At 44.9% G+C, this 13,939-nt stretch overlaps 1 protein-coding gene across 2 annotated transcripts in view; it reads right to left on the minus strand.

Annotated features, from left to right (window-relative positions):
- PIK3C3 (phosphatidylinositol 3-kinase catalytic subunit type 3) overlaps positions 1-13,939 on the minus strand; it is a 123,916-nt gene that overhangs the window by 35,577 nt on the left and 74,400 nt on the right. For both annotated transcript variants that reach the window (XM_079994778.1, XM_079994777.1), the window contains 2 exons: positions 10,294-10,462; positions 4,516-4,606 (listed from right to left, as the gene is read on the minus strand). In XM_079994778.1, coding sequence (XP_079850904.1) covers positions 4,516-4,606; positions 10,294-10,462 — 260 coding nt within the window. The remainder of the gene's footprint in view (positions 1-4,515; positions 4,607-10,293; positions 10,463-13,939) is intronic.

Consider the following 13,939-nt stretch of genomic DNA (forward strand, 5'->3'; position numbering starts at 1 on the left):
TCCATGGGGTCACGAAGAGTCGGACACGACTAAACGACTAAACAACAACAACCAACAATGAGTTTGCCTAGATGGAGGACAGAGATGGATGGCTTAAGAAACAAAGGCAAAATTCACATTTATTTGCTCCACCCACTTTTGCCTCCGGCGCCACCCACAACTGGAATCTGGCCCCCGGAATACTGCCCTGAAGGGAATGTGGCCCTCAGACTGGAAAAAAAGTTCCCCAATCAGTTATATGGCAAGGGGTGATAAAATACTATCAAACAGATAATGGAAAAATCTGGCTCTTTATTAGCAAAGAGATCCCAATTTAGATCTAGCCCAAACACATTGCTTCATAGGAATGATGTGCCAAGAATGGAAAATTATCTTCTGTAACAAAGAACAAAAAGGGGGGGGGAGAGAGATGATATTGCTGAAAATCAATGCAACTGTAGCATTAGATAAATATAGATTTTTCCTGATAGGGTTGAAGAAAGAAAAGCTTTGCCACAGGGAGCGGAAAAAAATAATATAAATTCAGTTTCAAATTTCTCCCAGAATACCTGATGATTTTATAAGACATCATTCTCACTTCAGACTGAGCAGCCCATACAAAGTAAGAGCTACTGAACTGGGGAGAAATGGAAGTCCTCCTTGAGATCACTGAGTATTGAGATACCAGCGTCACCTTCAGGACTTGGAAGTTAAGGAGATTTAGCATTGCTTGGGGACTCCAGCGGTTTCAATGGTGATTTCAGCACCAGCTTTTTGCTATTGGTGTGCATTGGTTATGTTTGGGGGCTCAATATACCGAAAAGAGTAGGGACGCGAGTGGCACTGTGGTCTAAACCACTGAGCCTCTTGGGCTTGCTGATCAGAAGGTCGCCAGTTTGAATCCCTTTGATGGTGTGAGCTCCTATTGCTCGGTCCCAGCTCCTGCCAACCTAGCAGTTTGAAAGCACATCAAAAGTGCAAGTAGATAAATAGGTACAGCTTCGGCAGGAAGGTAAACGGTGTTTCCGTGTGCTGCTCTGGTTTCGCCAGAAGCGGCTTAGTCATGCTGGCCACATGACCCAGAAAAACTGTCGGTGGACGAACGCCGGCTCCCTCGACGAGATGAGCGCCACAGCCCCAGAGTCGTCTGCGACTAGACTTAACTGTCAGGGGTCCCTTTACCTTTACAGTGGTAGCTCAGGTTAAGAACTTAATTCATTCTGGAGGTCCGTTCTTAACCTGAAACTATTCTTAACCTGAGGTACCACTTTAGCTAATGGGGCCTCCCGCTGCTGCGCAATTTTTGTTCTCATCCTGAAGCAAAGTTCTTAACCCGAGGTACTATTTCTGGGTTAGGGGTCTGTAACCTGAAGCGTCTGTAACCTGAAGCATCTGTAACCTGAGATACCACTGTATCTGACTTTTAGAAGACATCTGAAGGCAGCCGTATATCGGGAAATTTTTAATGTCTGATGTTTTACAATTTTAATGTGCTGTAAACCCCCCAGGGTGGCTGGGGAAGCCCAGCCAGATGGATGGAGTATAAATAATAAAATAAAATAAAATAATTAAATCACATATGATCAAACTTTGTAAAAGAAAGTGCAGCCTGGAGAGCTATGGAAATTAAATAACAACATCATAACATCAGTAACCTTTCCAGATCCTCAGTCTTATGACATTAAGACAACATATTGTCACACAAGATCAAGAGCGACTCACTGTTCCAGGGAGAAATTGATTACAAAACTTCAAAGGCATCACAAGGTACCACACAAACTGATTCCATTCTCCCCACCCCCACCCCTGAAGAAAGCGCTTTGGGATTTATTCTATTAGACTTTCCATTAAAGTAGACTTTGAAAAATGGAAAGGAGACACCTCCATTAAAACAAAGGGAACAAAAAAGGCTGTGATGTGAAGGACTGACAAAATAAATAAGATTCCAAATGCAGAAGCATAGATATAATATAATAAGATGAGTCTTTTACAAGATCGTCAAAACTCAGAAGAAGAAGCAGCATTCGAAAGACCTCAGAAACGCTTCTTAGCAAATTGCACATTGAAATGTAGTCTGAATGGAGAAAGAGAAACTGGGATGGATGGCTCTCTCCAGCCAACACGAAAACGTGTACGCCATTGCCCAAATCAAACATGAAAGCTGTTGCCCACATATTAATAACAAGCCGGTTATGTTCTGCCTTAATTGGCACAAAAACACAAAGGAAGAGACTCTCCATTTGATAGAGGAAGAGTGTCAGATTGCTCGCAAGACAGAGTCCAGGCCAAACACAAACACCATCACGTCAAGCAACACTGAACTCCTGACAGAGATGAATGGGATTAAACTAAGTGGTAAATCAGAACTTGAAGTCTGCAGATGAGGAAAAAACAAAAAAGAAAAGAAAATAAGCAAGACCCCTGAACAACTGCCAATTTCGTTCTTTGATGGCCAGGTTTCTACCAATTATATATCCTTGACGACTGCATCTCAGTGCAGTGACGAGGGTTAGGAAACGTAAAACCCCCCACCAGAGAAATCAGAATGGTTTCAGAAGTGGCTATTCCCCCTCCTCCGTCAAATTAAAAAGAGACCAGGCTGGAATAAGATGGGTTTCTGAATCATCAGAAGACAGAGATGAGATTGCTCTTGTTTGGCAAGCTGCCCTCCCGCTTCTTTTATAGACTTCCTTCGGATAATGTCTAGGATCACTTCCAACATTACATTTCTCACTTTGCAAGGGTCCCTGGGCCAGTTCATACTGCTAGAGTCCTCTGTGTGCCAGAGTTCAAGCACACGGCCGCACAAGGGATTATCACAATCATCATCAACAACAATGAAATTTCTACCCAGGCCTTCCTCTCAAAGCAGCCCAGGGCAGCAGACAACAATACCATTTTAAAAAACGCAATGCAATTAAAATAATCTGAAACATCTTTAAAAGACATAAAAACAAATTAAAAGAACATCTAAACGAGGGTTTACTGTTTGAAATATGGCAACCCTAATCTAAGCACTTTCAAAAACACTATGAGCATCTCAAAACATTTGAACACAGTCAGATACCCCCACAACCAACTAATCCAAGGTTGTCAGGAATAGCATCTTTCAGCCTGAGATCTGCATTTCCTTCTGGGTGATTTTCCTGGGGTGGAACAGCAATGATTGGCAGAGCCAGAGGCAAAAAAGAGGGTGGGACAATGGACGTGTCTCTTACCTTTGTACTGTGGGCGACACTGCAGTCACATAAAAGCCAGAGGTTTCGACAGAACCCCTTCACATCTCTCCAAGCAGGCAAGCAAGAGGCAACTTCATGGCTTGAGGTGATATTCCAACATGAGGAGGCATGTGGAGCAGGGCTGGCGAGGGCCTCAGCTTGGGAAGAGTTTCAAAGCTCAGAGAAGCCTGGCCAGTGTGTTCCCTGCTTCTGAACCAGCAGAAGCGAGGAAAACTTGATTGGCACCCTAAGCCCTTTTTAAATGTGTTGTTGTGTTGCTGTTGTCTTTATTTTGATTATGCGTTTTGTGGTTTTATATTCTGATTTTATGGAATGATGTATGGAAGTGAGAGATGTATGGAAGTGAGAGATGTATGGAAGTGAGAGCTGGACTATAAAGAAGGCTGATCACCGAAGAATTGAGAGCCAGTGTGCTGTAGTGGTTAAGAGTGGTAGTCTTGTAATCTGGGGAACCGGGTTCACGTCTCCGCTCCTCCACATGCAGCTGCTGGGTGACCTTGGGCCAGTCACACTTCTTTGAAGTCTCTCAGCCCCACTCACCTCACAGAGTGTTTGTTGTGGGGGAGGAAGGGAAAGGAGAATGTTAGCCGCTTTGAGACTCCTTAAAGGGAGTGAAAGGCGGGATATCAAATCCAAACTCTTCTTCTTCTTCTTCTTCTTCTTCTTCTTCTTCTTCTTCTTTGAATTATGGTGCTGGAGGAGACTCTTGAGAGTCCCATGGACTGCAAGAAGATCAAACCTATTCATTCTGAAGGAAATCAGCCCTGAGTGCTCACTGGAAGGACAGATCCTGAAGCTGAGGCTCCAAGACTTTGGCCACCTCATGAGAAGAGAAGACTCCTTGGAAAAGACCCTGATGTTGGGAATGATGGAGGGCACAAGGAGAAGGGGACGACAGAGGACGAGACGGTTGGACAGTGTTCTCGAAGCTACCAGCGTGAGTTTGACCAAACTATGGGAGGCAGTGGAAGACAGGAGTGCCTGGCGTGCTCTGGTCCATGGGGTCACAATGAGTCGGACACGACTAAACGACTAAACAACAACAACATTCTGATTTTATCTCAAGAACCTCCCTGAGACCTGTGGGTACAGGGCGGAATATAAATTCAATCAACAAATATAACAACCCCAGTTTGATGGGAACAGTGCATGTGTACTTTGACACACAATGGGGCAGGGGGATGAAAAGTGAAGCACAATGGAGGGAAGAATAAATGAAATGGGTTTGGGAGCGAAGCCCCTCTCTGTGTGGGCAGAGCACATCTCGTAGAACACACACTTTGTATTCAATTCTTACCTTCTTTACAGTCTTGTCTGGCTCAAGAGCTATGTCCGGGATGTTGGCATCGACCATGAGGGAGAACAGGTTCAAAATGAGGTTGGAATACCTGTGGAGAAGAAGCGGGCAGACATGGTAAGAAAATAATAACCCAGAGGGGAAGCCAATTTAGCCACAACCAGAGAGTATTGTGGCACAAGCTTATAGAGACTTGATGCATGAAGTGGATTCTTAATTGGCAGCGTGCCAGCCAAAATTTTAGATACAGTTGGATGCACAATGTGGACAAAATGAGACATCTGAAGGTCAAATTAATCGCACTCAAAAACGAACCTACAGCAAGTAGAAAATGAGCAACCTTAGTTTTTTTTGTTGGCATTAGCTGAAGCATTGGCTAATTAAAGTAAATTTCCTAGGGAGGATGAGAGACTATGTTACCTTCACAAGATGGGTGAGAAAATTCTTTTTTCTTCATCTTGTCAGATGCAGTTCCCAACGCTAGCATTTCACCACTGTTTTTTGGCAGTGCGAAATCCCTGCTGCCTTGCCCAAGGAACAGACTCGGACGTGGGTGGCGCTGTGGTCTAAACCACTGAACCCCTTGGGCTTGCCGATCAGAAGGTCGGCAGTTCGGATCTGCGCGACGGGGTGAGCTCCCGTTGCTCTGTCTCAGCTCCTGCCAACCTAGCAGTTTGAAAGCACACCAGTGCAAGTAGATAAATAGGTACCGATCTGGCGGGAAGGTAAACAGCATTTCCATGCGCTCTGGTTTCCATCAAGGTGTTCTGTTGTGCCAGAAGTGATTTAGTCCTGCTGGCCACATGGCCCGGAAAGCTGTGGACAAACACTGGCTCCCTTGGCCTGAAAGCGAGATGAGTGCCACAACCCCATAGTCACCTTTGACTGGACATAACCATCCAGGGGTCCTTTACCTCTGACTGAGCCTTTGGGGATGGTTTAAAGAACTTTTCTTTAAAAGGGCGTTTCAGGGACTGGACCGAAATATTTCTGGCACTTCCACTGTGTGGACGTCAGAGCGTGTCTCCTGTCCAACGTTAGCACCCGACCAAAGTTCTGTGAATTATGTGAACCAACCGTTTTACACCTATAACTTTGGAGATCCAAAAGCCATTTGTAACCATTAAAAAGGAACAGGCTGACAGCTGCCTTGAGCTTTACAACTGAAGTCTGTATGCTTGAAACAGTTGCTGGCGTTTCAAGGGAATGTGCTTAACATTTTACTTTCTTAAAAGTAAAATACAGTGTGTGGGCTTTTTTATATATAAATTTAATTTAAAAATTAAATTAATAATAGTACCAAGATTTGAAAGAGCTTCCACTGTGAGTGATTATTTGAACTGACCTATTTAACAGGAGAGGAGAAATCCAAATAAGGGAAAATGTTTTGTTTTGCTGTTAATAATAATAATAATAATAATAATTTATTTATACCCCGCCCATCTGACTGGGTTTCCCCAGCCACTCTTGGCAGCTTCCAACACAATATTAAAATACAATAATCTGCCAAACATTAAGAGCTTCCCTAAATAGGGCTGCCTTCAGATGTCATCTAAAAGTCTGGTAGTTGTTTTTCTCTTTGACATTTGGTGGGAGGGTGTTCCACAGGGCGGGTGCCACTACCGGGAAGGCCCTCTGCCTGGTTCCCTGTAACTTTGCTTCTCAAAGTGAGGGAACCACCAGAAGGCCCTCGGCACTGGACATCAGTGTCCGGGTAGAACGATAGGGGTGGAGATGCTCCTTCAGGTATACTGGGCCGAGGCTGTTTAGGGCTTTAGCACCAACACTTTGAATTGTGCTCGGAAATGTACTGGGAGCCAATGTAGGTCTTTCAATCTGAGCACAGGCATCTGAGCACACTGTGCAGAACTACAGCTTCCATCATCATTGTCCGTAGCTGGGGTTGAAGAGCTGTCCTGGATTGATGGCGAGGGATGATGGGAATTGTAGTCCAAAACTACCTGAAGGGCACCAGGAAGAGGAAGCTGGTTTAGATGAACTCAGGGTCTGATCTGCCAAGATTGCTCTCATGTTCTTGTGCTTTTCAAGTGTCTCCTTGCAGAACGGGTCATTAAGGTAAGGCAATGAAGTCCTCAATAGATCAACTGCAGTTAAGCTGCATTTATCTTCCTTCTTCCTGTGCCACAGAAGACACAAAGCCTTAAAAAATTGAGACTTTTCGCCAGCCTTTGCTAAACACTACCAATGCTGAACTGAAACACAATTAATTAGCTAGCGAAGAACAGAAAGCATCACGATTGAACAATGACATTTCCCTGTGACAGGAGCAAGGGGGTGGAGGGAATCTCCCTTGAAGACAGAAGATGAAGACAGAAAAAAAGGCAGGAAAATAATTCTTTTAACAAATTATTCCCTTTCTTTTCTATCTCAGGGTGTTTTCATTTGAATTGTGTTCTCTCTTCCCCCACCAGCTTTCAGCATCTTTTTAATATATTTATACAGCCATTCAGAGTTACTTGAGAGACTCCCCAGACTGCAGTCTGGTTTTCAGAACAGATATCTCCCTGATTCTTCCTAGATGCTTTATATATATTTAACGGAAAAAGATTGTGGGTTTATTCCCCCCAGTCTCCCGCTACCTTCTTGAGCAAGCTTCTTCCGTATCTCACCCCACCCTGAAACGAATTCCTTGGGCACAAATTCCAAGTGTCTTTCTCTCCAACTATTATCTTTAATATTCCTCACTTTTGTGCATTTTGTTCCACATACATCATAAAAAAAGATCCAATCAAGGTGTCGAGCCATTTAAATTCATTCCCGTTCAGGCTTTCTGGAGACAAAAGGCTGCGCCGGCAAAGGTTTTATTATTGCACATTATTAGGAGCGTTTAGAAAGGCAATCAAGTTGTAACCGCTAGATCCTCAGCGCTCTTCACCTTTTTATCTTATTGTCTATTAGCGCTTCTTTGCACAACTCCGGACATCCAGCTATCCATAAATTAAGAGAGAAGGCAATTCCTCAGCACCTGGGGCCAATTCGTAAGTAATGCCCCTTTAACCTTGCTCTGATCATCTCGTATCTATAATGTCCTCTCCGTGGGCCCAGCCTTGTGGCACATCACTCCTCTTTAGTTGGCGCACAACAATTCTGCTCAAGTCATCTTTCTCTCTGGACGCTATCGCCACCATCACCTCTTCCCTGAAGACTTAACGGTAGCTCTCAGTCACTGTCGGCATCTATTTCCAGTTTGTCGTCTTCACCTTTAAAGCTCTTCACACCTGTTCTCTCTTTGCTCACGTCTTTCCTGAGACCTGTTGCTCTTCCCTGTGAGTTCACCTCCCAGTGGAGCCCATCTAGCTCCCTTCCTGACACTTATGGGTACACAGGAACACACACACAAAGCTCCTTTATGCAGAGTTAAGATTCATAGAACCATAGTTGGAAGGCACCCTGAGGGTTATCCAATTCAACTCCTTACAATGAAGGTGTCAAATTGCATTTCTTAGTAGTAGTAGTAGTAGTAGTAGTAGTAGTAGTAATAATAATAATAGAGGGCTGATAGCCAAAGAATTGATGCTTTTGAATTACAGTGCTGGAGGAGACTCTTGAGAGTCCCATGGACTGCAAGAAGATCAAACCTCTCCATTCTGAAGGAAATCAGCCCTGAATGCTCACTGGAAGGACAGATCCTGAAGCTGAGGCTCCAATACTTTGGCCACCTCATGAGAAGAGAAGACTCCCTGGAGAAGACCCTGATGCTGGGAAAGATGGAGGGCACAAGGAGAAGAGGACGACAGAGGACGAGATGGTTGGACAGTGTTCTTGAAGCTACCAACATGAGTTTGACCAAGCTGTGGGAGGCAGTGGAAGACAGGAGGGCCTGGCGTGCTCTGGTCCATGGGGTGAAAAAGAGTCGGACACGACTAAACGACTCAACAACAACAATTTATTATTTCTACCCCACTCATCTGTTAAACATTAAAAGCTTCCCTAAAAATGCTTGGAATGGGGGTGTATGTTTTTAAAAACACTGGAAATGAAATCTGGCAAGTGTTGCCAGGGTCAACCTCAATGCTGCAGGGATGAAAGATAAAAGAAAATTCCGGACCTGTCGAAGATGTACTTAGTCTCTCTTTCTCAAGCACACAGAAGCATTTTTCTACCAAGTTTCCTATTAGGATATATGTAACTGATGCTCTGAATGTCACCTGCACAGGTTAATCCTGTTGCAATGATTCTTGGGAGAGATGGGAGTAACCGAGCGCTCCGATTAATAACTTTGTTTTCTCATTCTGCTGAATTGCTTCTAATGCATTATCAATGACAGCTTATCAAAGGCATTTCTTTTCCCCTCCCATCTCTACTTTTCAAGAAGACGGAGCACTACTTCCCCAGACATCCTTTCACATTATCCCCTCACGTCCTCTCCCAAGGATCGCCACTAAAAGGCTGTGTTCAGATATCACTTTGGTCTATCTTCCCGACACTTCCTTACCTGCTTAATTCCTTGTTTTAAAGGTAAAGGTAAAGCTACCCCTGCCCATACGGGCCAGTCGTGTCCGACTCTGGGGTTGTGCACCCATCTCACTTAAGAGGCCGGGGGCCAGCGCTGTCCAGAGACACTTCTGGGTCACATGGCCAGCGTGACGAAGCTGCTCTGGCAAGCCAGCACCAGTGCAGCACACGGAAACGCCGTTTACCTTCCCGCTATAAAGCGGTACCTATTTATCTACTTGCACTTAGGGGTGCTTTCGAACTGCTAGGTGGGCAAGAGCTGGGACTGAAAGATGGGAGCTCACCCCGCCCCGGGGATTTGAACCGCCGACCTTTCGATCAGCAAGTCCTAGGCACTGAGGTTTTACCCACAGCGCCACGCGTGTCCCTAATTCCTTGTTTTACGTGACCTTTAATATGACAGAAAAGCCACTTGTGGAAGTTTAGTGTAAGTTTAGAGGACTGCTTGCAATGATTTCAATGATAATTCTTTCCGAAAATAAAAGAAAATAAAACCCACCTGCAACCCTGTTAATTTAAAAATAAAAATAAAAATCATGGGAGTTTTGAACCATAGTAATTTCATGGGATGAAATTTGGGGCCGTCTCCATTTTCACCTGTGATTTAAAATTTAGCATGACCCAATATTGATCCAAAGGCCACATCAGCATAACACAACAGGTAATGCAGTGTAAAAGGAAAATTCGAAATTAGGATGTTAGAATTATAACCAAGATTTTTGCTTTTCACATTTTTTTTGCTGTATATTTGTGGTCCACCGCTTTGTTTTTTTTATGGAATAGAGCAGACATGTCCAACCGGTCGACCGCGATCCCTGGGGTGCTTCAGGTCGATCGCTGGATTAAGAAAAGTGATCACCGGTGTGCTCCTGAATAACTGCTCTGCGCCCCTGCTCTGTGCCCATTTATGCTGCCGTCACCATAAATGTTCCCCAAAAGAAGGTCAAAACAAAACTCCTCTTGCCAATGCTCTCCCAAAAAAGCTCAACATCTTTTGGCAATGACAACGGGTAGATCATTGGCATGATCATGGGTAGATCACTGCCAGTTTTATTATACTGGGAGTAGACCGTAGTCTCTAGAGAGTTGGACATGTCTGGAATAGAGGAATGAGTTTGTTTTGTGTTCTTTTAAAAATAAAAAAAGATCAAGAAATAAAGCAGGAGCAGGAGGAGAAGAAAAGTGTGATGGTGAAAATGAAAAGACTGCATTTGTGATTGTGCCAGCCAGGCAGCCTCTCTGCTCAAAAGCGAAGGAAGAGCCGGCTGGCCAGCCCAGCAGCAGAAAAGCTTAAAAAGTTACCTGCGCAGGTGAAGGAAAGCTGTGTAGCACTGCTTGCGGAACTCCTGGTATTGCTCGCTTTGCGTCCCCCCCATGCCTTCCACCATCTCTTTGTTCAGTTTCATGGGTGGGGGAAGAGGTTTTGGGTCACGGCCCAGGATGTAGCCAAAATCGATGTGGAAAAGTTTGCCTGCATTTGGAGAGAAGGTGCATCATTATTAATTATTATGGCATCTTTATTTACTATAAAAATAAATATTAACCCCCAACTCTGGGGTTGCAGCGCTCATCTCGCTTTATTGGCCAAGGGAGCCGGCGAACAGCTTCCGGGTCATGTGGCCAGCATGACTAAGCTGCTTCTGGCAAACCAGAGCAGCGCACGGAAACGCCGTTTACCTTCCCGCCAGAGTGGTACCTATTTATCTACTTGCACTTGGATGTGCTTTCGAACTGCTAGGTTGGCAGGAGCTGGGATCGAGCAACGGGAGCTCACCCCATCGCGGGGATTCGAACCGCCGACCTTCTGATCAGCAAGTCCTAGGCTCTGTCTGTGGTTTAACCCACAGCGCCACCCGCGTCCTTTAAGTAGTCTCTAGTAAATAACTTTGCGATTGTTACTATACGCCTATTACGTTTACATGTTTTGTCAATTGGATTTGTGTAATGTAGGCATTCTGGTGGTTTTGGACAAAATATTCCTGCATTGCAGGGGGAAAGACTAGATGACCCTGTCACTCCCTTACAATTCTATGATTCTATGATATGTGTGCGTTTCTCTGTGTTTTGTGTAAGTGTGCGCATGTATGTATATGTATGTCTATGTATGTATATTTATGTATGTATTTATTTGTGCATTGATAAATAGATAGAGTGGCCAGCCCTACAACAGACAGAGCACACAAAACACAGACAAAAGAAACAAAAAAAATAATAATGAAATAAGATGCTGCTGCTGGGGTGGGGGTGGGGGCTACAGAATGAAAACTGAGGATTTCTTCATTTATATTGTCAGTTGGTTGACTATGAATCATTTATGAGAGCATTCCACCTTGGCTCAAAGCAATGAGAGCTCATTATTCTACCTGAAGTTATGATTATTTTGCATTTTTCATGGGGGGGTGGAGAGCACACTATGCCCTTCAATCTCCCCACTCCCCCTTATGAGGCATACTCCTTTTCAAATGATAATAAACCAGCTGACTTTCAAAAGAGGAAAGGCCATGCCAGTTAAATGCAACACCCCAAAACAAATGAAAACGGAGGAGCGGTAAACATTTCCAGTGGCATGAAGAACAAACACGCACACACACACATTGGGCACCACTGACGCAAACTCCAGAGAGCGATGGATGCTTTGGCACCCACAATATATTTGTGGGGGCTGAGCCCCTCAGCCAAGTTGAAGCCCTTGGTTGTGGGCACCCACAATCTTTGGCACGAGATGGCACCTATGGTGGGCACTGGGGACGAGTTTATGGAACCAAAGGGGTGGCAGTCCAAGGTTTATTATTATTATTATTATTATTATTATTATTATTATTATTTGGTAACCACTGGATTAGGCAAAACAGAGGGAATAAACTTCTGCCAACAGCTACTTGGGCAAGATTGCCAAGATGAACCAAGTTACCCAATGGGCAGGATATCCCTGGTTGGGTGGCCAACTCCCAAAAGACTGCGATCTACAGTTAAAAACTGGCAGTGATCTACCCCCCCTTGAACTTTTTTTAGGGAGGAGGAAGGCCTTTTTTTAGGGGTTCAGGTCAAAGTTGTTGAGCTTCTTTGAGGGGGAGCCAATGATCCACCAGTGATCTACCACAGACGTCCAATGATCTACTGGTAGATCATGATCTACCTGTTGGACGTGCCTGCCCTAGACTACAAAGTACTTTGAGAGAACTAATGGAGGCAGGTCCACCTTCTCCATGCCCTGCTTGAGGGTTCCAGAGAGCATATGATTTGTTGCTTGAGGGGAGAAAGCTCTTAGACTGGTGAAGCAAAGGAGGAACATATTCAGGACCTTGGATAGCTCTAAAGGAACTTGCTAAGGCAACTACTATAGGAGATGCTGTCTCTGCAGGGAGCTAGAGCCAACTGTAACCTTAAGTAGGCTGTCAAGGCCTGTATTGTGGTGGGGTCCACCTCCCTGGAGGAGCTGGCTGAAGGGCTGTTGACTTATTTTGTGCTTACAGGTTTCAGCAAAGGCTGTGGAGACTGCAGGGAACTCATCTGCTGCGTCCAAGGACAGCAGCAGGCATGTGACCTTGTGGTTGGCCACAAAGGACTGAAATGAGGTAGTGAAGGTTCTCCCCCAAACCAAGGAAGTAGCTTGGGCCTTACACTCCATCTGAGTCTTTAGATCAGGCATCCCCAACTTTCGGCCCTCCAGATGTTTTGGGCTACAATTCCCCCACTGGTCCCGTTAGCTAGGGATCAGGGGAGTTGTAGGCCAAAATGTCTGGAGGGCCACAGGTTGGAGATGCCTGCTTTAGATTGTGGGCTATGGTAAGAATAGCCTGCTGGATTAGGTTGATTGTCCATCTAATCCAGCACCCCAGTTCTCACAGTGGCCCACAAACAGAACACGAACACAAGAGCGCCATCCTTTCCTGTGGTTTGCAACAACCAGTGTTTAGAAGCACTGCTGCTTTCAACCACGGAGGCAGATCATAGCCATCATGGCTGGCAGTTATCAACATGCCTCGGTCCAGTATATCTGAAGAAGCGTCTCCACCCTCATCGTTCTACCCATACACTGAGGTCCAGCGCCGAGGGCCTTCTGGCAGTTCCCTCACTGCGAGAAGCAAAGCTACAGGGAACCAGGCAGAGGGCCTTCTCGGTAGTGGCACCTTCCCTGTGGAACGCCCTCCCATCAGATGTCAAAGAGAACAACAACTACCAGACTTTTAGAAGACACCTGAAGGCAGCCCTGTTTAGGGAAGGTTTTAATGTTTGATGTATTATTGTATTTTAATTTTTTGTTGGAAGCCGCCCAGAGTGGCTGGGGAAGCCCAGCCAGATGGGCGGAGTATAAATAATAAATTTATTATAATTATAATTATAATTATAATTATAATTATTATTTAATATTCCTCTTAATGAGCATATTTACTAGGAAATAAATTATAGGGGACTCACTGAGCCTTAGTTCTAAGTAAAGATGCTTACATCAGGCTCCTACATAAAGGGTAGGGTTGAGAAAGAAGACAATATGCAGTGGACGGAAAAATCTTACAAATATTAATTCTATGTATGGATTGCTCTCCCAGCGGCCCTACTGTACATGCCAGAGGTCTTCTTTTGCCTCTGCTCTTCCGGGCTGCTCTGTGATTTTCCTTCCTAGCTTTTTCCCTTCAGCACTGTGTCTGAAGGGAAAACACACACAGGCTGGGTGTGTGTGTGTGTGTGAAAGAAAAACTGTTGTGTCTGAATTCTCAACTGGAAGGTCCACTCCTGCTTGGCTGGGAGGCAATTGTTGCTTGCTGCAAGCAACCAGTCTGAGGTTGAGGACAGTGCCATTGGCCTTGATAACGAACTGCGATATCCAAGTTCATGGTTGGGGAGAAACAGCAGGAGAGGGCTGTTGCCATCGTACCGCCTAGACAACCACAGCTGGAAGCAGGATGCTGGACCAAACAGACCTTGAGTGGATCCAGAAAGTGTCTTC

This window comes from Podarcis cretensis (genome assembly GCF_951804945.1).
Source record: "Podarcis cretensis genome assembly, chromosome: 11".
Classification (NCBI taxonomy): domain Eukaryota; kingdom Metazoa; phylum Chordata; class Lepidosauria; order Squamata; family Lacertidae; genus Podarcis; species Podarcis cretensis.